General features: G+C 39.3%; 1 protein-coding gene across 2 annotated transcripts in view; it reads right to left on the bottom strand.

The window, feature by feature from the left end:
- Window positions 1-19,216, bottom strand: part of LOC122877645 (glypican-1-like) — a 41,719-nt gene extending 22,503 nt beyond the window's left edge. Inside the window, exons 1-2 of one of the 2 annotated variants that reach the window (XM_044199476.1) lie at window positions 18,499-18,623; window positions 17,984-18,060 (exon numbers count right to left, since the gene is read on the bottom strand). Coding sequence is in view for 1 of the 2 variants with exons in the window: in XM_044199475.1 (XP_044055410.1) it covers window positions 18,499-18,649 (151 nt within the window). In the remaining variant the exon portion in view is untranslated. Of the gene's footprint in view, window positions 1-17,983; window positions 18,061-18,498 lie in introns of both variants that reach the window. The other variant, XM_044199475.1, reaches the window with a different exon arrangement.
- Between the last annotated feature and the right edge of the window lie 1,003 nt (window positions 19,217-20,219).

Genomic DNA, 20,219 nt, shown 5'->3' with positions numbered 1-20,219 from the left:
TAACATTATATGTATAAGCTTTTATCCATTTACACACATAGATTCACAAACACATATCACAAACACACATCATAAAGGCCCATTTCCATCACTGCTTGGGAGCTTATGAGACACACACACACACACACACACACACACACACACACACACACATATACACACACAAAGGTAGGGAGACATTTAATGTTACTTACACAGACATAATACCCTGAGGCTGTAGGTTATGCTAAATGAATGTACACACAAGATAATCTCTTATCTATAACACACACACACACACACACACATTAACGGACTACCTCACACACACCACAGCTTTTAATACGTGCTATAAAGATATTAACACTTGCAGTAGCAGCTCAGTTTTTTGATGTTTCAGAAACTGCGGAACACTGCTGCTAAAACAAATAAACATCCTAAATTATCCCAGATGTTTTGAATCAAGACAAAAAAGAAACAGCCAGACTTTGCAATTATAACTTTAATCATAATTAAGTATCTAAATGGCTGAACTTTGTTGAACTGGTTAAAAGTTGTTTTGGTTGTACTTTCTTTAATTGTAAGTAATTAAAGATGATGAAAAATATAAGAACAATTTTGTTTTATTTGAGAAACTAAAGTGATGTTTCCAATATCTGAGATTGTTGAGGCATGTAGCAGGTTAAATGAGACGTGTAAATCCAATTACACTTTCAGCCACAGTAGAAGCTCCATCACGCATCTAACCTGCACCAACACTGCAAGCTAATCTTTCTCAGAGGTCGGGCAGTATACACCGTAGCTGAATCAGCACACTGTAAAGCATAACTCAAGTATCTCAAATGACTAGTTTCCAGATGTTAGACTGTTGCTCAACCTGCTTTAGCTGCTGACAAAGGAAAATTGGAGTTTGACAAACAGCTCTCAGGGTGGAGCATCACTGTTGTCCATTTAAAAGATTGAAACAATTACTTAAGTACCATGTTTCCTGTAGCTGCTAAAGTACTTTATAATCACTTCCCAGCATTTTAAATGGTAATTCCAGTTTATTACAATATGAGTCATACCTTCATGTACTTTCAAACTTTCCATACTGTTTTGGCCATCATTTCTATCAGTAATGCTAACATTGTGTTCAGCAAGTTAACTGCAGTGATGTGGAAACGTGGCGACATCACTAGTCAGACTGACCAAAAAAAAACAAGCAGTCAGATGTTCAGAAAAATTTTAAACAAATCTCCACGTTAGCCAAACTGATTTGGAAGAAATAACCAAGGTGATTGGTAAAATTATTAACCAAACTATCTGTTGTAAACATCCATCACAGTTTACAGAATTACGTCCTGGTTCAACTCTGACCTATAGTACTTGCCGTAGTTGTACGCCCAAAGAGTTTATATACAATGAAGGATTATTGCAGCCGTTTAGTTCCACCGTCAAATGAAGAGGTTTATATCATTTGGCTAAAGGGTAGGCTTGTTTATAACCAGTTTCCTGCCCTTTTGGACTACGATATAGCAATGTTGCTGCGTTTTCAGATCTCAGCAATTACTTTGGTTCACCATCTTAGTTTAGTATGCTAACATGCTAACTGATTATGGTGCTAGATGAAATAGGTAGGGGATAGCAAAGTTATTAGAATTCATCCCGAAGGGGACATGGATATCTGCACCAAATTTCTACCAGTCCAATAGTTATTGAGACATTTCCCTAAAAGACAAAAATCTACCTGCCTTGATGCTACAGGAAAAGTCATGGATTCACCAAAGTCAGTAGGATTCATCCTCTGGTGGTCATGAATGCCTGTACAAAATTTCATGGCAATCCAACCAATAGTTGTTGAGATATTTCAATCTTGAACAACATGGTGGATCAACCAATAGACCAACATCGTCCTCACTACAGCCACACCGCTAGCTGGCTAAAAACTCGACTGTTATAATGGAATGAGTGTTTGAGTCTGAAATACATTGTTGGTCATAATTATCATTAAAGTCGTCCATGTTCATTCAACATCCCATAAAATGGACTATAACTAAACAGACTCACAGACAGACTACCACCACAACAAGCCACCTTTACTGTTTCTTTCCATTTTTCTCTCTTTCAGGTTTCTTTTATCAATCCAGTCTTGTCTTATCCTGTCCTCCCTTAAATATCTCCTCCATCCATTCTGCCTTACTTTTAATTCTTCTTCTCAAATCAGTTTCTATGACTTCTTCTTCCTTCCCCCCATGTCCTCTAATGTCACTGCCTCATTTCTTTCATCCACACAACATTCCTTTTATTTTTTCTTCCCTCTCTCTCCTGCTGTGATGAAAGTTTATCATAGGAAGTGACCTCGCACTGTGTTATCGCGGTAACAGTCTGTCTCATAGTACCTGATTTGACCTCTAACCCTTGAAGCTGTAAAGGACAGACACGTACACACAATATCACAAAATCACACATTATACTGTGTACAGTGATCACATTACAAGTAAAATGCAAAATCAGTGTTGGAGGACATAACTACCACTCTGACACACACACACATACACACTCACAGGCCCTGAGTCTGCCCTAGCTCTGCCATCACACACCACATCAAAGCGGCTTATTGCTGAGCAGTAAAAGTGGCGCGGTGGTTTGAATTTATTCCCTTCAGTCAGACGTTTATTCGCTGCTTCCCTTGCTTAATGAGCGTCTTACAATAACCCTGTCACTTACTGCGGCAAATTACTGCTACCTAAATGAGGGGCTGATGGTATGTCTGTGTGCATGTATGTGTGTAAGTGTGTGTGTGTTTCCATCTCACACTCTCTTCACCATTTAAGGGCACCTGTATGTGATTTAACGTTCCACACAGCCTTCCTCCCAAAGTACACTTATACCTTTTTACTATCCACCGAAAAGCACGGGGGTGAGAAGGCAATAAAATGGAAATGTAAGAAAAGGGAGAGGTGTGGGAGGATAGAGGAGTGAAAGATCATGAGTGGAGACAGAAGCAGAAGCAGATAGAGAGAAAAAGGAGAAATGGAGTAATCTACTTCTGTGAAGTGTCTAATACATTTCTAGTTTATATCTTTTCTGTATGATTTTGTGTGAGTTTGAAGTCACATTACTCTTTGTTTTGCTGGTATATTCACAGTTTTTCACAAAACTGCAAGACTGCATAATTGATTGACACAAAAATTACTTCCACTGCAGTTTTGTGACAGTTCTTCACACATTTTCCACAGCAAGCAGAGCTATTCAAAGCTCTGGTCAACATGCAAATCAATGAGGCTGCTTGTCTTGCAGCTTATATTAATATTTGCATGTTTGCTGCAAGGGTAAAAAATGGTGCAAAATCCTCTTGTAACTGCAGATTGCACTCAAATTAAAGGTGAGATGATTAGTCAATTAATCGATTAGTCGATATTTTGATGGTTTATTAATAATGTTTACCATACTGACCACCTTAGTTTAGCGTGTAAGCATGCTAACATTTTCTACACAGCTGAGGCTGATGGGAATGTCATTCGTTTTGCAGGTATTTAGTCGTAAACCAAACATTGGACAATAAAAAATTTGACCTGATGATGGCACAAGAGTAAAAGTCAGGGAATGTTATTACAATTCATCCTGAGGGGAACATGAATGTATGTATGAAATTTCATGGCAATCTATGCGATAGTTATAGAGATATTTCAGTTTGAACCAAAGTGGTGGACCAACCGACTGACATTGCCATTCCGTGGCTAAAAATCAAGCTATTTCGGATAGAAGAAGAGGGAGGTGTAGGCAAACAGCATTTTGGGTGAACCTTTCCTTATTTTATACTATTACTGAACCAAAAATACCCCACCACCCTACAGTCCAGCCCTGTCTGCTGCCCAGCAAGTGTGTGTGTGTATGCACATGGCACCAACTTCACGGTATAATACCATAATTCTATGTCATTTCTGGGGGTAGTTAAAGGCTCTTAAACTAACTACTACTTTTACTCCCTTTCACTCAGTCTGTAAAAAAGCACAACACGTGCCAACTGGTATGTGCCACGCTGATGAGAGTCACTGCCTGACTATGCACATTTGTGCAAGTATGTAGATAATTCTGGTAAAGGCAGCTATCTATGACTGTTGGGATTAGCAAGTATTTACAGTTGACTGTAAATAGGAGTTTGTGTTGCCCTGTGACAAATCAAAAGCAGATATCCTGAGAAATAATGCTAGTTTCTGCAAGTTTTAACATGCTGAATGAGAGCAAGGGTCAAACAGACAGAAACAAGAAACAGAGTGTGTGTTTTCCATCAGTGGCAAGGTCAGTGTGTTAGCCGTCATGCTGTGAGCTAAGTACTGCTAGCACATAGATTAACAGGCCAGGATTAGCATGAGATTAGACATCAACCCCTAATCCAACAGCACAGTGCAGTGTTGGTGGTGGTGATGGGAAGGTGGCAAACGACAAGTGGGTATATATGAATGTGTGTGTGTGTGTGGGGGGGGTGCATTAGGTCACAGCCTGAGGTCGGCCATTTCCAGGTCAAGTCTTCAGTGTCAGAACAGTGGAGAAACTGAATGAATGCTGGGAGAACAGCTGCGTGGTTTTGGACTGAATCATCAAGCGAGCTGGAAGTTTGACTAAAGCAATAACAGACTTCTGTACTCATTTCTGATTCAGCTTCTGATGTATGATCTTCTACCAAAGTATTAATACACACACATATATATATATATACTAAGTTTTTAAATTTACAATGTGAAGTGAGCTCCTGTTCATGAACGCAATCAATGCTTTGAAACACTATCAATATATACTATCACTATCAGATATGCAATTCAATCAGTTGCTTTCAGCTATCTCACCTAACTGGAAACAGAAACTAAAAAAGAGTGGATACAGACAGCAGATCTGTGCACCTATTACAAGATGACAGAAATGGCTATCCAAAACAAACATAAATATAAATATAATAATTTATAATTTCATTTTACAGAGAAGGGGCCTTACTGCTTTCCCGCATATAGTCTGTTCCTTTTGGGAAGATGAATTTAAGATTTTAGTACCTTGGAAACAATTTTTTCAAAACAACAATTGATTCCTACTCCATAATCTTTTAGCTGAAGATATTCTACAAAATGACTGCTACTAAAAAAACAACTTCACAGGGTTAACATTGAACAATCCTCATTATGTAGATTCTGTAATGAGGAAGAAGAAGACAAGTTGCATTTGTTTTTCTATTGTCCATATGTTGCAAGTTTGTGGACCAATATCCAAAATTGGCTAAGGCCACTCAACATTTATGTTAAACTTACACCTTTAAACATTTCTGGATGAAAACTATCCCCAGATAATAAACAATTATTCTGTTGTATTTAAAGGTCAATCAAGATCTAATGTGAATCTAAGCTTTTTAAAAAATACATTGCAAAGGCTATTTCTTTTGGAAAAAATAATTGCAATAATTTTTGTCCTATTGTTTTTTTTTTCTATCACTATGCTGTAGCTCCCATGCAGTTGTTAAAAATGGGTTATTATAGAAAACAACAATTGTCTAGTTGGTATTCCAGGCGACTCAAATAGGCCTGGTGTTGTCCTTGGTGACGACTGTTAGAAAATCAACCGAGACAATCAGAGTTTTGTAGGATGAAGAATGAGGATGTCATCTTTCTGTGCCAGAGCCAGAAACATGGCTACAGAAAAAACTGCCACAAAAATGCTGAAAAGCCTGGATGAAATCTAGCAGCTTTACAGGTTGTTGTAAGTTGATTTAGGCAGAAATTACAAATCACTTTGCTGCTTCTAATCATCCCATTCAGTCCAGTTTGAAGAACATCACTATTCAAATACACTTTAGTATGTAACAGTAAGTGAACGCATCACCGTCATAACGCTGTGTCATTAAAGTGCAGTCTTCAGTTCAGTAGTAGGTTCAGTATGTTGCCAGTTCAAGCTGTCACATTCAGGTCAAGACAAAACCAGGCACATACATGAACTCTTTCTAAGGTTAATAGGTCAGCAGCCAACTATCTGCGACAGTTATTTTGATCGTCAGTCACATTAGGATTGTTTTTGTGGCTCTTCTTGTCTTTTAATAGGCTTTTAACCAGGCACTAACATACTGTATGTTACAGCCAACGTGACAATGGTGCTTTCAATCACCAGTGAGGGAAGCTTCACTGCCAGAAGCTACTGATTTGTTGGGTGACAATGGTGATTTAGTACAGTCAGTTTGCTTTGAAGATATGGTGTTGAAGATTCTTTCGAACATGTATTTATAACACCTCTGTGAAAAACATTAACTGCTCCTTGCAACTGATACTGTGTATTCTGTGTCGTCTAAAATGCCAGACTGAATAATGAAATGAACAAAATACTGCAATACAGTCATTTTTTTAAGGCTTGGTACTCCTCAGTAGTACCAATACAACCAACCATGTGCTTCGTAGAAATAAAATAGTCATAGCAATTTGTCACAAACATGGGGTTTGTCAATGCCAGGGAAGAATCAAAATGTTTACCAGTAATCAGTGTTTGCTCAACTGCTGTATAACATGGTGACTGGTGGAAAAGTGAGGAAAATGCAAAGCAGCTATTTAAATTTCATAGGGAGCACTCCTTCCTCTGCTTGGAAGTCTATTCACAGAAATTCATTATTATGTCTCCCATGGTGCCTTTGGGCAAGTATCTGTAAGCACTGTGCAGGAGCTGCTGCACAAAGTGTGGAACATTTCGAAAACTCATATGGATACCCTGGTGTATCGTCAGGATATGACGCACACTGTGTCTTAAAAATGTTATGAGCCAAGGAGCCTCTTTTATGCAGTTCGCCACCTCTATCAAATAAACTTCTCTGTCACTCCTGACGGCAAACTATCTAATAAAGCTGAAATGCCATAAAAATAACAATAAAAAAATAACATGAAATAGCCTCTGAGCCAACACCCAGGAGGTTAAAATGATAAACAGTCCGAGAAAGACTGGCTGTATGGAGCACAGTCAGGCTCATAGAAACACAAATGCAATAGGCGTGCACAGAGTTTGGATTTTTACAGCAACATGTCTAATTATAGGCCTCTGTCTGAGCCTCACGTGCACACACAGAAACACGTGGAAACACACGCTGTGATGGATTCTTTCTTCAGATGCAGCATTTGGTCTCAGGTTCTCCATTAACTAACCACAAGTCTCATGATATCCCAGGGGGGTGACAAGCATTTGTGAGTGTGTGTGTGTGTGTGTGTGTGTTTGTGTTAAATTTCAATAAATCACCAACTTGCTCTTTCCATGAAACAGAGCTAACACTTGGATTCAGGTAAAAGCTACAGCACGATCCCTTATTGATCTGCCCTTTTAATTCCACTCCTCAACATTAAAATCAATCATCTTTTCACTCTACTAACATGTAATGTATCAAAGATGATCATTGCCCTGGTTGCTATTGGAAACCGGTGTCAGGTCTGTTTGTTTTACCTTGTAGAGCCGTGACAGATACACCTGCCACAGACACCCAGTCACACTCAGTGAAATCTGCCTCTGATAATACTCTCCACTGGTGATCCTATCAGCGCTCTGGCCTAACTGACCTCTCAGTTAGGACACTGAGTGGCTTTTACACAAATAGAAATATCCTCTATTGTACAAAAGCATTTGCTTTATATTTTCTTCTAAAGAGACCATTCAAGCTATAAAACAGATAAAAACCCTGCTGGGGTTTGAGGAAAATACTTACAAACTATGTGATTAGCTGTAATTATGTAATGTCTCCCCTGGTGACTGTACAGAACAAATGTACAGCCACTCATTCAACATGCTGAGTCTAATTTGACAGTTAAATATTTTTGGCTGCAAACTAGATTCAGAAGAATACTCAGAAGAATACATTATGTCTTTTGGTAATTTTCATGTTTTTACTTGACAAAGTACCAACAAAAGTCTTGGGGATAAATGTCCACATTTATGAGGAGGTCATGTAGCCTGACACTACCACATCCACTGAAGGTACTGGACTAAAAAGACGATATTCGGAGCAAAGTTACCTACAGTGTTACTTTCAACTACCTGACTTTGTGTTGTCGCAGCAGCTTGATGCTTCTATAAAAAATTCAAAGCAGTGATGCTTAACTTAAACCAGCTGACTTTTGCTTTGTTGATCTGGAAGCTGGAAAACGAAAACATAACTTTTGATCCCCCTTATATGACATATGATATACACTTAGCTGCCACTGTATTAGGTATACCTAGCTAAAACTAATGCAGTCTAATACAACAGTCCTGCAATAAATCGTACTTCCATGTAGGTTATAATGTTCAGTTTTTGTTTGTATGGTTAATTTGGAGGTTGCAGTTTGTGGTACTGTTGATTTGTATTGTATTATACTGATGGGTGTTTTGGTTATTTTGTCCATTTATATCAATGAGGTCAGGCTAAATAACAGAAACACCCCTCTGTGTCCTGCAATAAATCCTTCATGAAAGTAGGATTTATTGCAGGACCGTTGTGTTAGACTGCACTAGTTTTAGCTAGGCGCACCTAATAAACTGGCAACTGAGTGTGTATTATATTAATAATACAACTGAGAATAATCAGTTAATTACACAATGATATTTCCATGTCATGGAAAACTGGACTGGATCTTGTTTATATCTGATCGACTGACACTCATACAAGTGATGGTATGAAAATGAGCCTTCTCTTAAGTGTGGGAAAGGTTTTGTTTGCTCATATAACTTTCTGATATGCATCCATATTAGAGCCATATGAAAACAATGCGTAACGTAATAGTGTATGTTACATTCCCCCATAGGTGAATGTGTAACTGAAATGTGTTACTCCAGTATGTGCTGTGTTGCTCCTCAGACTGTGTGAGCCTTAGCTTTAGTTCCTCCTAACCTCTCCCCTCCCCTTGTCACAACCTCGCTCAAAGCTGGACAAAGGAGGGGAGACCACACAAATTAATCCTTGTAATTAATAAAAATCAGGCGTTCAGAGAAAGCAGTTCTGCGCTCGAGTGAAGGACTGCAAAAGTTAGCGCTAGAGCATTGTAATGCCTCACTGTACATTCTCTAATAGGTCTGTCTGTAGATAACCCACTGAGGAGACTGCACTCGTGTCCTTCCCTGAAATTACAAACCATAGTGCATGACGGTTAATATGCAGAGCTGCGAGCTGTGGGCTGAAACGCAGGGTGAGCGCACTAAGCCGACACATCTCATCCACTCCTGTCGTCTCTATTCACTGTCATAAGAAGTTATTAAAAATGCTTCAACTTCAGTTGAAGCGCAAGTGAAGGCTTGTGAATGCACAGTAAGTTACTACACATCTATATGTAGTGTTGTACTATATTACTTCTGGACACTCACTTTATTATTTTTCTTTATCAGATGAAGACAGTGAACGTATCAAAATGCGCAAGGAAAATGACAATGCTGCATTGTTTTAACTCTTTGCCGAACATGAATTAATCAGTAATAAATTAATGTAAGGCTGCAAATAATATTATCATTATAAAATATTCTGCTGAATGTTTTTCTCGAAGAAAACCAGCAAATGTTCACATTTTAGAAGTTGGAACCTAATTTTCTGTCAAATGACTAATCAATTTATCAACTAATCGTTTCAGCTCTAATTGAACATGCTATTTGATTACATTGTTCTGTAGTCTCTTAATGTAACTGAAGAATCAGCTCAGACACCACCAGTATAACCAGTTCTGCACCAGTTCATTTCACGATGTAAATGCATGTTATACCAATAAATCTCCATCCCTTCAGTCCAGACACACACACACACACACACACACACAGTGTATAGGGCCCAATGGAGCATATGCATGAAGAGCTTGGATTCATAAAGCAACTGAGCAACCACCGAGTCCACCACATCAGACAAACAGCTCATCTTTTCATTTGGAAAACAGATGGATGCTCGACTCCCAGAGAGGGGGGAAAGATGAGAGGAGGGCTGGGAGGAGGAGGAGGAGAAAGTAAAAATAGCGACTGATAAGAAGGAGGAAGTAAACATGAAAGGGAAGAGAGAGAACAAGGAGAAGAGGTGTGAACTGGAGCGAGAGGGAAGAGAGTGGGAGGAATGCAGAGGAAAAGAAAGACAGTTTTTTGAGAAACGATACTGGTTTGTCCCACATTGATTTTAGGTGCAAAGATTGATGTTAAGGCATCGAGCGGTTTGTACTTCTGCTCCTCAGTTCCTCACCCCCCCACCTACCACTCCTATTTTACGTGATCATCATAGGGATGCAGGAGGGCTTTATGACTCTTACCCTTGCAGTCATCAGTTTTACTCGATTATTTGTTGGCAATGGAAGAATTTAATCTATTGGGCCTTTACCCACAGTCATTCTGGATAATAGCTATGGGTTCATATGTGGAATGTAAATCTGCATTATTAATGTGGCTGCATTACATAAATCAACAAGCTTCAACACTATAAAGAGGACCCTTGCTATGAAAATTCTTTTTTTCTGCAAGTTTACTGGCATTTTATGGAAGAAATCCATGCTAATTGCCCAACCGCCTTAAATTACTGTTGTCAAGCTTTATGTTCTCGTATGGCACATACAATTTACAATTACAATGGTGGCAAATACCACTCATAATGTTTTATGAAACAACTGGTCATTGATTTTCAGACAGAAGTAACATATTTCTAGCAAGCAACTGTCGATTTTGCCGTATATGACAACTGTCAATCTTATCAGGCCTAGCTAGCTAATCTAACATTAGCTGCATGAGTTGGTTGAAAACACCGCTCCGGTTAACATTTTAATATTTCAAACAAGAAATGGTTTCATGTTTAGTGTAACAAGAAAGAGCTTTTAAGATGAAGACTAACCGATGTGTTTGGCAAATGTAACACTAGGGTTGCTGGAACGTAAACTTTCCCAAATCCAATAAAGAGCAGGACGTAACGTTAGCCTAAACTCTGATAGCATCCAGGACCAGCTTCCACACAATATGGAAACATTACACAGTAGATGTGCTAGTTGTGAACAGGGCTTTTTTTAATGTAACCTGTAACCCCATAAACTAATTAAGCTTAGCATAAGTTCAATCAGGAAGACTATCCTTATGTACTCATTAATTCTCATTCCTCTCTCTCTCTTCTCATGCTTCCTCATATCAGCTGATTAGGGGCATTACTCTTTCAGTTAAACCAATCAGATTTTGCCACGTTCTCTATCAGCCAATCATATCTTAGCTGTCAAACTTTAAATCTGTTTTCCACTCTGTTGCTGTCAGCTGTCATTTCAGTGCGAATCATGGCGACACTCCTCCACCCCATTCACTTCCAGTCATCATATCCAGTGCCCAGGTTGAGCTCATCAGAGTCCACTCCCTATCACATCCAGATCTTCAGCCATTCTCTTCATCCCATCATCACCACCACCACCAGTGTCTAGACTCCATCAGGGGGGTATCCTACACTACTCACGGCTTCAATACCCCCTTTAAAATATGATGACGTCCCAATGGGATCTAATTGCCAAAGACTTTTCACATTTCACAATAAATAATCTTTTCTTTGAATGAAGTCTCTCCTGAGTGAAATGTTTGCAGCTCATGTTAGAGCAGATAAACACATTTAATCCATTTGTTACACTTTTGCTCTTGTGTTTCTGGTTTAGGAAAGGCAAAAAAAAAAACCCACCATGCTCAAAACACTTAAAATGCTAAGTATTGTTCTTACTGCAGCCCCATGCACACTGCTAGGTATGTTAAGAAATCCAAAGCTTGACAGACTAAGCTATGATTGGAGAATCGCTGTACGGTAAAGGGGTTTATTAGTGAACGGGCAGTTCCACCATCCTTACAAATATTTCTTGTTGCCTGTAAAACCACATATTTTTAAGCATTTAATAAAAAGCATCACAAATTGATCAAATATGGAGCACAGGAGCCAGGAACAGTATCAAACCAGTTGTAGCGACACCCATCCCATGTCTATGAAGGGAGGATGAAGGCGAGAAAACAAGAAAGGCAACCGGGACAGAGCCTCCCTCTCATTTTCCTTCTGGTCTCCTCTCCTCTTATCATCACCTCTATCTCTGCCTGTCTCTCTCTCATGACACTGCATCAGACATCATGAAAGATTCACAGCTCTGCTTTTAACAGATCTTGCATACCAAACCCCCCTTCTCTCTCACACACACAGACACAACCATGCTCTCATAGATCTGAGCCTGTCTAGAAAAACAATGCAGAGATGAAAGCAAGAATAAGACAGACAACAAGGGAAAGGAAAATAAAGGAATACAAAAGTTATAGAAGAGTATACAGAGATTGTGTTTGTGTGTATGTGTGTGGACTGGGTATTCAGCGTTCCACTTGGTGGTGTGTGCTGTGAGCGCCTGAATGAGCATGTGATGTGTGACAGATGACGGACAGTATCAATTTCCTCTCTCACATACATACATAACCGCTCACACACACGCTCACATACACACGCACAAGGGTTTCACAGACACTGTGGGCATATATGAGCCAACATCACCAGATGCGCAGCAGGTAAACTGTAAAATATTGATGCTGGCTTAAATTCACATATATTTTTGTTTCTTGAGCTTTCTAGTATGGCAGTATTCTCATAGTTAATGTAAACTTAAAAATACATGCAAAAGAAATGTTCTTCAGGCACTGTTAGGCAGAGCAAGGAGTATTCAGCCTTTATTTATCACAGGGTCTTCATCAGGGCAGAAATAGTAAAAAGAAAACAAAGGGTGCCTGTTTGCTTTTCTGTGACCAGTTTTTCACCTTTAAGAGCACAATATGGTTCCCTGGACTTACTGTGTGTGAAACTGGCCATGCACTTGGACTATCCATACATGTTTCAGTTTGCAAAATGCAACTTAAGCAGTGACATTACAAAATGCTGCAAATAATTTCTCTCTATATTTACATAATTGTAAGGCTGCAGCTACTGATAAGTTTCCTCATGAATTAATCTATCAATTATTTTAGTCAAATTATTATTATTATTACCGTGTAATTAATAAAAAGTTCCTAGAGCCCAAACTGACATCTTCATATTGCTTGTGTTGTCTAGACCAGCAGTCCAAACCCAAAGATATTAAATCCTCTCTTTTGAGAATCTGGGACCACAGAGTGTTTGTCATTGTCATTTTACTAATTAATCGACTGGCTAAATTGTTGGTGATTAACTTTCTATGAATCGACTACCAGTCATTCATTTGTGAAACAGAACCAGAAGGTCATGTAATCCCAATATGATTCCACTGCGCCTCCAGAAATTAGAGAAGAAAAAACACAAAAAAGTTTTTACACTTGGCTGAAATGGAAAAGTTAGTGAATCGATAAAAACAAAACATGACAAAGTGCAATGGAAACAGACTTAATCATGACCAGAGGTGGAAATTACATTTACTCCACTACATTTATCTGAGAACTTTAGTTACTAGTTACTTTCCAGATTCAAAGGTACTGACTGGTAACCAAACCTGTAATGTATCCTAATCTACAGGTAATCTGACCTAAAACACGGTGTATCATGTTAAACTCTGTCATTCGAACACACATTCTCCCCTATGTTCTTTCAAACAGGCAACAACGTGACAAATAATATGTAGGCTACATAACACACACACAAACACACACAGGCGTCAAAACTCAATATATCTAAATACAGAATATGAGGCATGCAAGATCTCTCTCTGTTTCTGTGTGTCATACGATCACATGGGTGTGTGCTGCTCTACACAGACAATGCATGTGTGAATGAATCTAAGTGTCTTTGCCTGGAGAAGGTTTTGGCTTTCACTGACTTTTAAACACACACAGACTCACGCACACACACGCACACACACACACACACACACTAAAAGGACAAGCTAGTCTTTAACTATTGACCAGGTAAAGGGTACAATGTGTGTGAGTTAAAAATGCTCGCAGGCACAAAGAGACAGGCGGACAGCAGGAAAGACAACTTCCATTCACATGGTGTTAAACCTATAGGACAATAGGTGTGAGAAGAATAGGGGCTTTTTTTAAACTCTGGGCAGGAATTAAGAGCATCTGTTGATCAAATTACACACCATTTACTTTGGAATTATGATATTTATCATATCCACTAACAAATACAGGTCTCACACCCTGTTTCTACCTGGCAATAACACAGATTTCATATCTAGATGGTCCTCTAGATCTCATATCCACCTGGCATTATTTTGTGTTTCAGGTGTGTGTTTCAAATTAAAATCCTTTCTTTCCCTTGCAGATTGGCATACTGTTTATTCAGATTATACACTTCCCTTTTGAATCTGCAAGCAAATTTCTAAACTCTGTCCCATTAAAAATAAAGTGAAAACGCTGAGCTCCTATGTTGGTTTGGAAAAAACAGAAGAGACTTAAAATACTTTTCCTCATGCAACAACTACTTACATGTCAGTTATGTTTGACTAGTTGGTAGGAGTAGTTGCCAGAATTCACTTGCAAAATTCTGAATTTATGTTTATTAGAAGAAAAAATGCCAGCACTCACAATAACAGCATTCCTGCCCACAATTTTGTAGTTTTTACTAATTTTAAATGCACTTTTGTGTTGACACTGTATCACTTACTCATGGGGCTGTTTGAATGTTGTGTTTGCCAAACTGTGCCATAGATGTCTGACTGACCTCAGAAGTACAAATAGAGAGTAAAGGGCTACGTATTAAACCTAAATAGAACAAAATGTGTAAGTAAGTATCAAAAGCTGACATTTAATGCGTGGTTTTTATTAGGTGGGGTAAGCGATTCTAATACACTTTTTGTCAAATTCAGCGAATATCTCCTCACGGTCCACTAGCTGTCCGTTCAGTGTGTGTGCCCTGGCTCTGTAAATGGGAAACTAACAACGTGGAGCCACAAAACACTACTCCAGCCAATTCAGGTGGCATTTGTGCTTGTGCACAGGACAGGGGACAGTGCGAGCTAGAGGGACAGTAAATCTGGCACATGCTAAAGTGTAATCGCAATGTCAAGATTGAGAGATGGCTGATAGAAAGCCAAAGAGGAGAAGGTCAGAATAACAAAAATTGAATGTTTGTGATATGTGTGTCAGGTAACGTTAAATGACTTGCCTATGGACATTCAGCTTCCTTTCTAGTTTGCCAAGATATGCTGTTGTTGTGATGTTAGCTATAGTAGCAGGAGAGTTGTGAATATCGCTGTCTGGATCTGGTGTGCTGGCTCTGGGAAACTGTCTCGTCCTCTCTGGCTGTTAGCTTTGCAGCAGCAACTGTAGCGATAGTTTGCTAACCCACAACCTAGCTAATGTTAGTTACATTACTTGCTGTGTCATTGTTCGCTCTATATCATGGTATTTGTCTGTATGAAGGTGGTGAAGGGTTTTATAGCCACGAAGACCTAAAAGTTTGGTAGCACAGTGGGATTATTTGGATTGATGCGGAATTCGAAATGCTATGCTAGGTAACGTTACCTTCCTTGTTAGCTTAGCTACAAACCTATGGCTCTGCGGTCACTGTTGTTTTGTAAAAACAATCTAAACAACTAACTCTTGCTAGTTTTTACTCCGTTGTGTTTTGGATGCTGTGTTTGTGTGCTTGCATGTCATTTGTTTGACGTTTTATATTACGATGCTTGTTTTGCTACCCTCGGGCAGTAGACACTCTGGATTCCGCCATATTGCCCGGCTGTTAGTGTCGTTGTCCATGAATTTGTGGGGTAGAGCTTCTAAAGGAGCACTGAAGGGAGGGGTGTATTTGTTTGGCTGTTGAGTTCAAATGTCAACAATCTTTCTCCAGAATTGCTTACCCCACCTTTAAACACTGTACTGAGAAGTTTGTCACATTTGTTTATGAAAGGATTTAGTAGAAAAATGTGTGTGTGTGTGTGTGGGGGGGTTCAGCTACAGTATTGAAGGAAGTATTGTTTTGGTACTGTAAAGCAGGTATTGCATTTAGCAATGGTACCCATCTCTAACCAGGAGTACTATATATTTATTTATATTTAGGTATTTGTCACTCCGTGATGTCAGTAAACTGAAGTAACCTTCTCTACTACTACTGTGTTCTGCAGATAATGCTAATCATGAACTGCTCGTGACTGGCAACAGCTGGGTGTTCTCCCAAATCATTAGGACACTGTTTGTTCCTCCAGATGTGAGCGTGCATGAACAGGAAAGCCACAGGGCTGAAACATCTATGCACATGTTTACTGCACTGGGTGATAACAGGAACATTTAGAAATCAAACAATGGTGTGCTTTAACTTTAACTTAAATGTTTGCTTCTGATGTGGATGTTTTGCTCATTTAGTTTTCAAGTTTAAATTTTATTAATACATAACTTCATTATAACCTTTATAATGAGGTAAGATCCCCTTTGATTCCAAATTGTATTTACAAGGGAGAGCTGTCCAATGTATCAGCATCAATATGTAGTTACAGACAGGACACATTAAAATAAAGTAAACTTAAATGAGTTTAGTGATGATTTTGTAATTAGACTAATTATTCTAACCACAGAGTCTTATATTTGGAAAAAAGACAGATTCCAGTTCTCTGATCCTTAAAATTATTTTATATTCATCCATATGAATGTACCGTATAAATGCATCTCAGCATCAACAAGGTCTTTCCAGGTGCAAACATGATTACCTCATGCACCAAAAGTTGGTTTATATGAGGAATTTCACCTTGGTCGACACTAACATCCTCCAGAGTGACACTGACACAGGAGGGGGAGTCTGTCGCTCCCTAAGCGGAAAAATCTAAATTTACCAACCTTGGGTTTCCAAGATGAGAAATTTTGAAGAGCCCCTGTTCTGGGGAATTCTGCTGCCTGTCGCCATCTTTCTGTTCCTATCTGGTTGTCAGTTTTAATGGGATCTGGGAAGGAAGAGCTCGTCTTAAATAACTAGAGCAGATCAAGGTCCAAGTGACTGAAGCATTATGTTTTTCATCTGTCAATAAAAGATGAGTTTTTAATGGAAAGGGAGGGAGAGTGTTGTGTCGGGTCTCTTCGTCTGTCGTCCATGAAGCACCGACAGAGACCTCGAGTGACTCACTTGTTCTGTCTCTGTCAACCCACCTCACTGTCTGTCTCTCTTTTATCTTTTTCTGCTTGTTTGTTTGCCTGTATTTCACTCACACACCCACACCCACACACACATCCAATATTAATAACTCACCTTCCCATACAAGACTATTTTCATTGACACACCATGAAATGACCTTCAGATCACACACACTGAACACATATGCACACCTCAATCTCGCCTCTCTTTCATCTCCTCCTTTGCGAGGCCACTGCTTTCTGTACATCTTTAGGTGAAATACGGGGAGAGACAGATGATTGCCTTACAGGGGAAAATAACTCAATTTCACAATCCCCATCTGCACTTTTCTCAAGGCCAAGACAGTTTAATCAGCATTGGTGAAGAGTGGAGACCAGAGAGACGAGATACAGAGACTTTGATGTGTGATGTCTGGTTGACTGACTGGTTGACTGACTGAGTGTCGCGCTGATTGATTAATTGACTGGCTGGGTAATTGACTGATTGATTAAATGCATGATTGCTTGAATGGTTGGATGGCTGACTGATGGGTACCAGGATGAAACAAAAGAATAGAATAAAATAACCATCCCAAATCTTACTCTCTGTTCAACTCAACTTTGTTACAGCAGCATATGCTGTGAGCTTTCTGAGCTTTCCTTGTAATTGGACATTGCCCCAGCCTAGCCTAAATTATTAGTTCATGTAAATGACCAAACAGGCCATTTCAGCATCTATTGAGTCACACACACACACACACACACACACCCCACACCCCACACCTGCAGTCCAGAGCAGAGCAGACAATGAAAAATGCCCCAGAACACATCAGCGCACTACTGCTATTCAGCATGGAGTTACAGCAGCCACGAGCAGAAAGCAAATCTATATTTTCCCCTGTAGTTTATATTAAGCGCTGTTTACACCTGTAGTGCAAACATCAGCAAACAACCATAAATGCCCTGAAGAGTCCATAATAGCTCCACAAGACACATGGCTTACACCCACCTGTGATTCTGCCCTCAGCAGACAATGAAAAGGCCCCAGAAAGGACTATAGTAGAGATGTGCAGGAGAGTCTATAGACTGGGAAACACTTTAGTTAGGATGGGTGCATTGCTCAGTGAGGGAAATGGAACATAGGAGCGTATAGAGAGGCTAGAGAATTGCACAGTAAGACACATAAACTGAGATGTAGTCTAATATAAGAACACCTGCCTGTGGAACAATAAAACAGTAAAACAAAGTGAATGCAACTTAAAACTTGGTCAAACAGGCTTTAGGTGCATGTTTATTAACATGAATGGTAGCCTCATTCAAACCAATCACAATGTACTAACCAAGCATTTCATGAAAAAGAATAATCTTAAATATGATAGGAATATTGCAATAGAAATATTACACACTGTAAATTCCCATTGCCATAGGAGATAAGAGAAATATAATTATAAAAACGGACTTAATAAGTGCTGTGAGGTGCATGAAATTGTGTTTTTTCCCCTGAAATATTCCCCAAAAACTCACCGGAGATCTCTGTCAGTGGAACCCCTACTAGAGTGAACCCTTTCCCGGTGTAGAACTGCCGCAGATCGGTGCAGCTTCGGTCCGCCCCGGCCACCGGGCCCGGTGCTGCACACAGACACACCAACACACAGAGAAGCACCGGGAGACGCATCTTCTGAAGTGTAGTCGTTTTTCTTACGGTCAGTCAGAAAATCCTGAAGATTTCCGTTCCGAGTGAATCAAACAGTTCTTAGAAGATCCCTGTCTTCAGTGTTTTGTTGCAATTTCTTTATTTTTTTAGGAGTTTTCCGTCTGTCAGCAGAAGCAGTGATCCCCGTTCAAACAGAGCTCCGGTTAACTAACACACCAGGAGAGAGAGACGGAGGCAGTCCTGGGTGTTTCTGCGGGAGACGAGAGCTGCTACGCGCGGCTGTAGGTGTCAGGTACACCCCGCTCCTCCTCCTCCTCTCCAGCGCTGCTGGCTGCGAGCTGCAGAGATGTGAGAGACAAAAGAGAGGGAAGGAGAGAGAGTGTGTATGTGTGTGAGAGAGAGTGAGAGAGCAGGTGTCGCTCAGTCAAAGCCGAAGAAGATCCACGCTCACTCTATCGGTGCATGATTGATGGAAATCAGCCGGTTTAAAGGCAACAAAAGAGCAAAATTCGTTATTTTAAATGAGGTTTCAGTGTGTTTGAGAGTGTTGATGCTCGCTCTTTTTCTCTCTCTTTGTGTGTGTGGATATGAGTGCTGCTGCAAGGACCAGGGGCTAAACAGTGCCACCTGCAGGTCCTAATAGTGGGGAAAAGCGCAGAAGAATGATATTCCAGGGATTTCCCATCAAAAATGTATAGTATTTACCCTCATTAATTGAAAGTGACAATGTACACAAAGGAAAGACTGTATTGGTTTCATTATCCCTGCACACAATCCTCAACATAAAGGCTTAAAATGATAATAAATCACAAATAAAGAAAAAGTCCTTTGCATAAAATCAAATGGGGGTCCATGTTTTGAATCCTAAATATCTCTGGTATTCTTTGCATGAAAAGGTTTGCCAAAAGCTACTTGTAGTTTTCAGCCAGAACTCTGTGTACAAAAGCAAGCAAAAAATCAACAGAAAACCTTTCTGATTATTTGTGTGCATTATATACATTTATTTTTACAAAAACAGCATGTTGTGTTGACCTTAAAATCACGAGAAGCTCGAAAATCAGGTGCCTATTCTGTTATATGTTATGTTATTTAAAACATATCTTCAATCAATTCAAATGATTAACTCTTTTTTTATGCAGCATCTTTAAAACAAAGTTACGAAGTGCTTTACTTGAGAAAATCATTTCAGCAATGCTAAATAAAGGCAAATAAAAGTACAGAGAATGAAAGAGAATAAAATATGATGAAAAGCGTGAAATAAGCAAATAAAATAGATAATACCTATTAGAAAAAATGCATCTTACTGTAGTAACATTGATAAAAGTATTTTTTTAACAATAAGTTCTGAGAAGTGATTTAACAGATTATTGATTACTGTTATTGATTCTGCAAGCCTAAGATCGTCAGGCAGGGAGTTTCAAAAGGCTCCTGACTGAATTATTCTTCTTCCACACAGTGTTCAGCCTTGGAACATCAGTTGAGTATTTCACCACAGACACTTAAACAATGGTATCGAGGGCAGGATTTTCGGTTCAAGGGTACATTTTCTTCTGCAAGTAAATAAATTAAATGGGTCGTGCAAATTAAAGAA

This window comes from Siniperca chuatsi, linkage group LG6 (assembly GCF_020085105.1).
Source record: "Siniperca chuatsi isolate FFG_IHB_CAS linkage group LG6, ASM2008510v1, whole genome shotgun sequence".
NCBI lineage: Eukaryota > Metazoa > Chordata > Actinopteri > Centrarchiformes > Sinipercidae > Siniperca > Siniperca chuatsi.
This window is presented reverse-complemented; position numbering and strand designations above follow the sequence as displayed.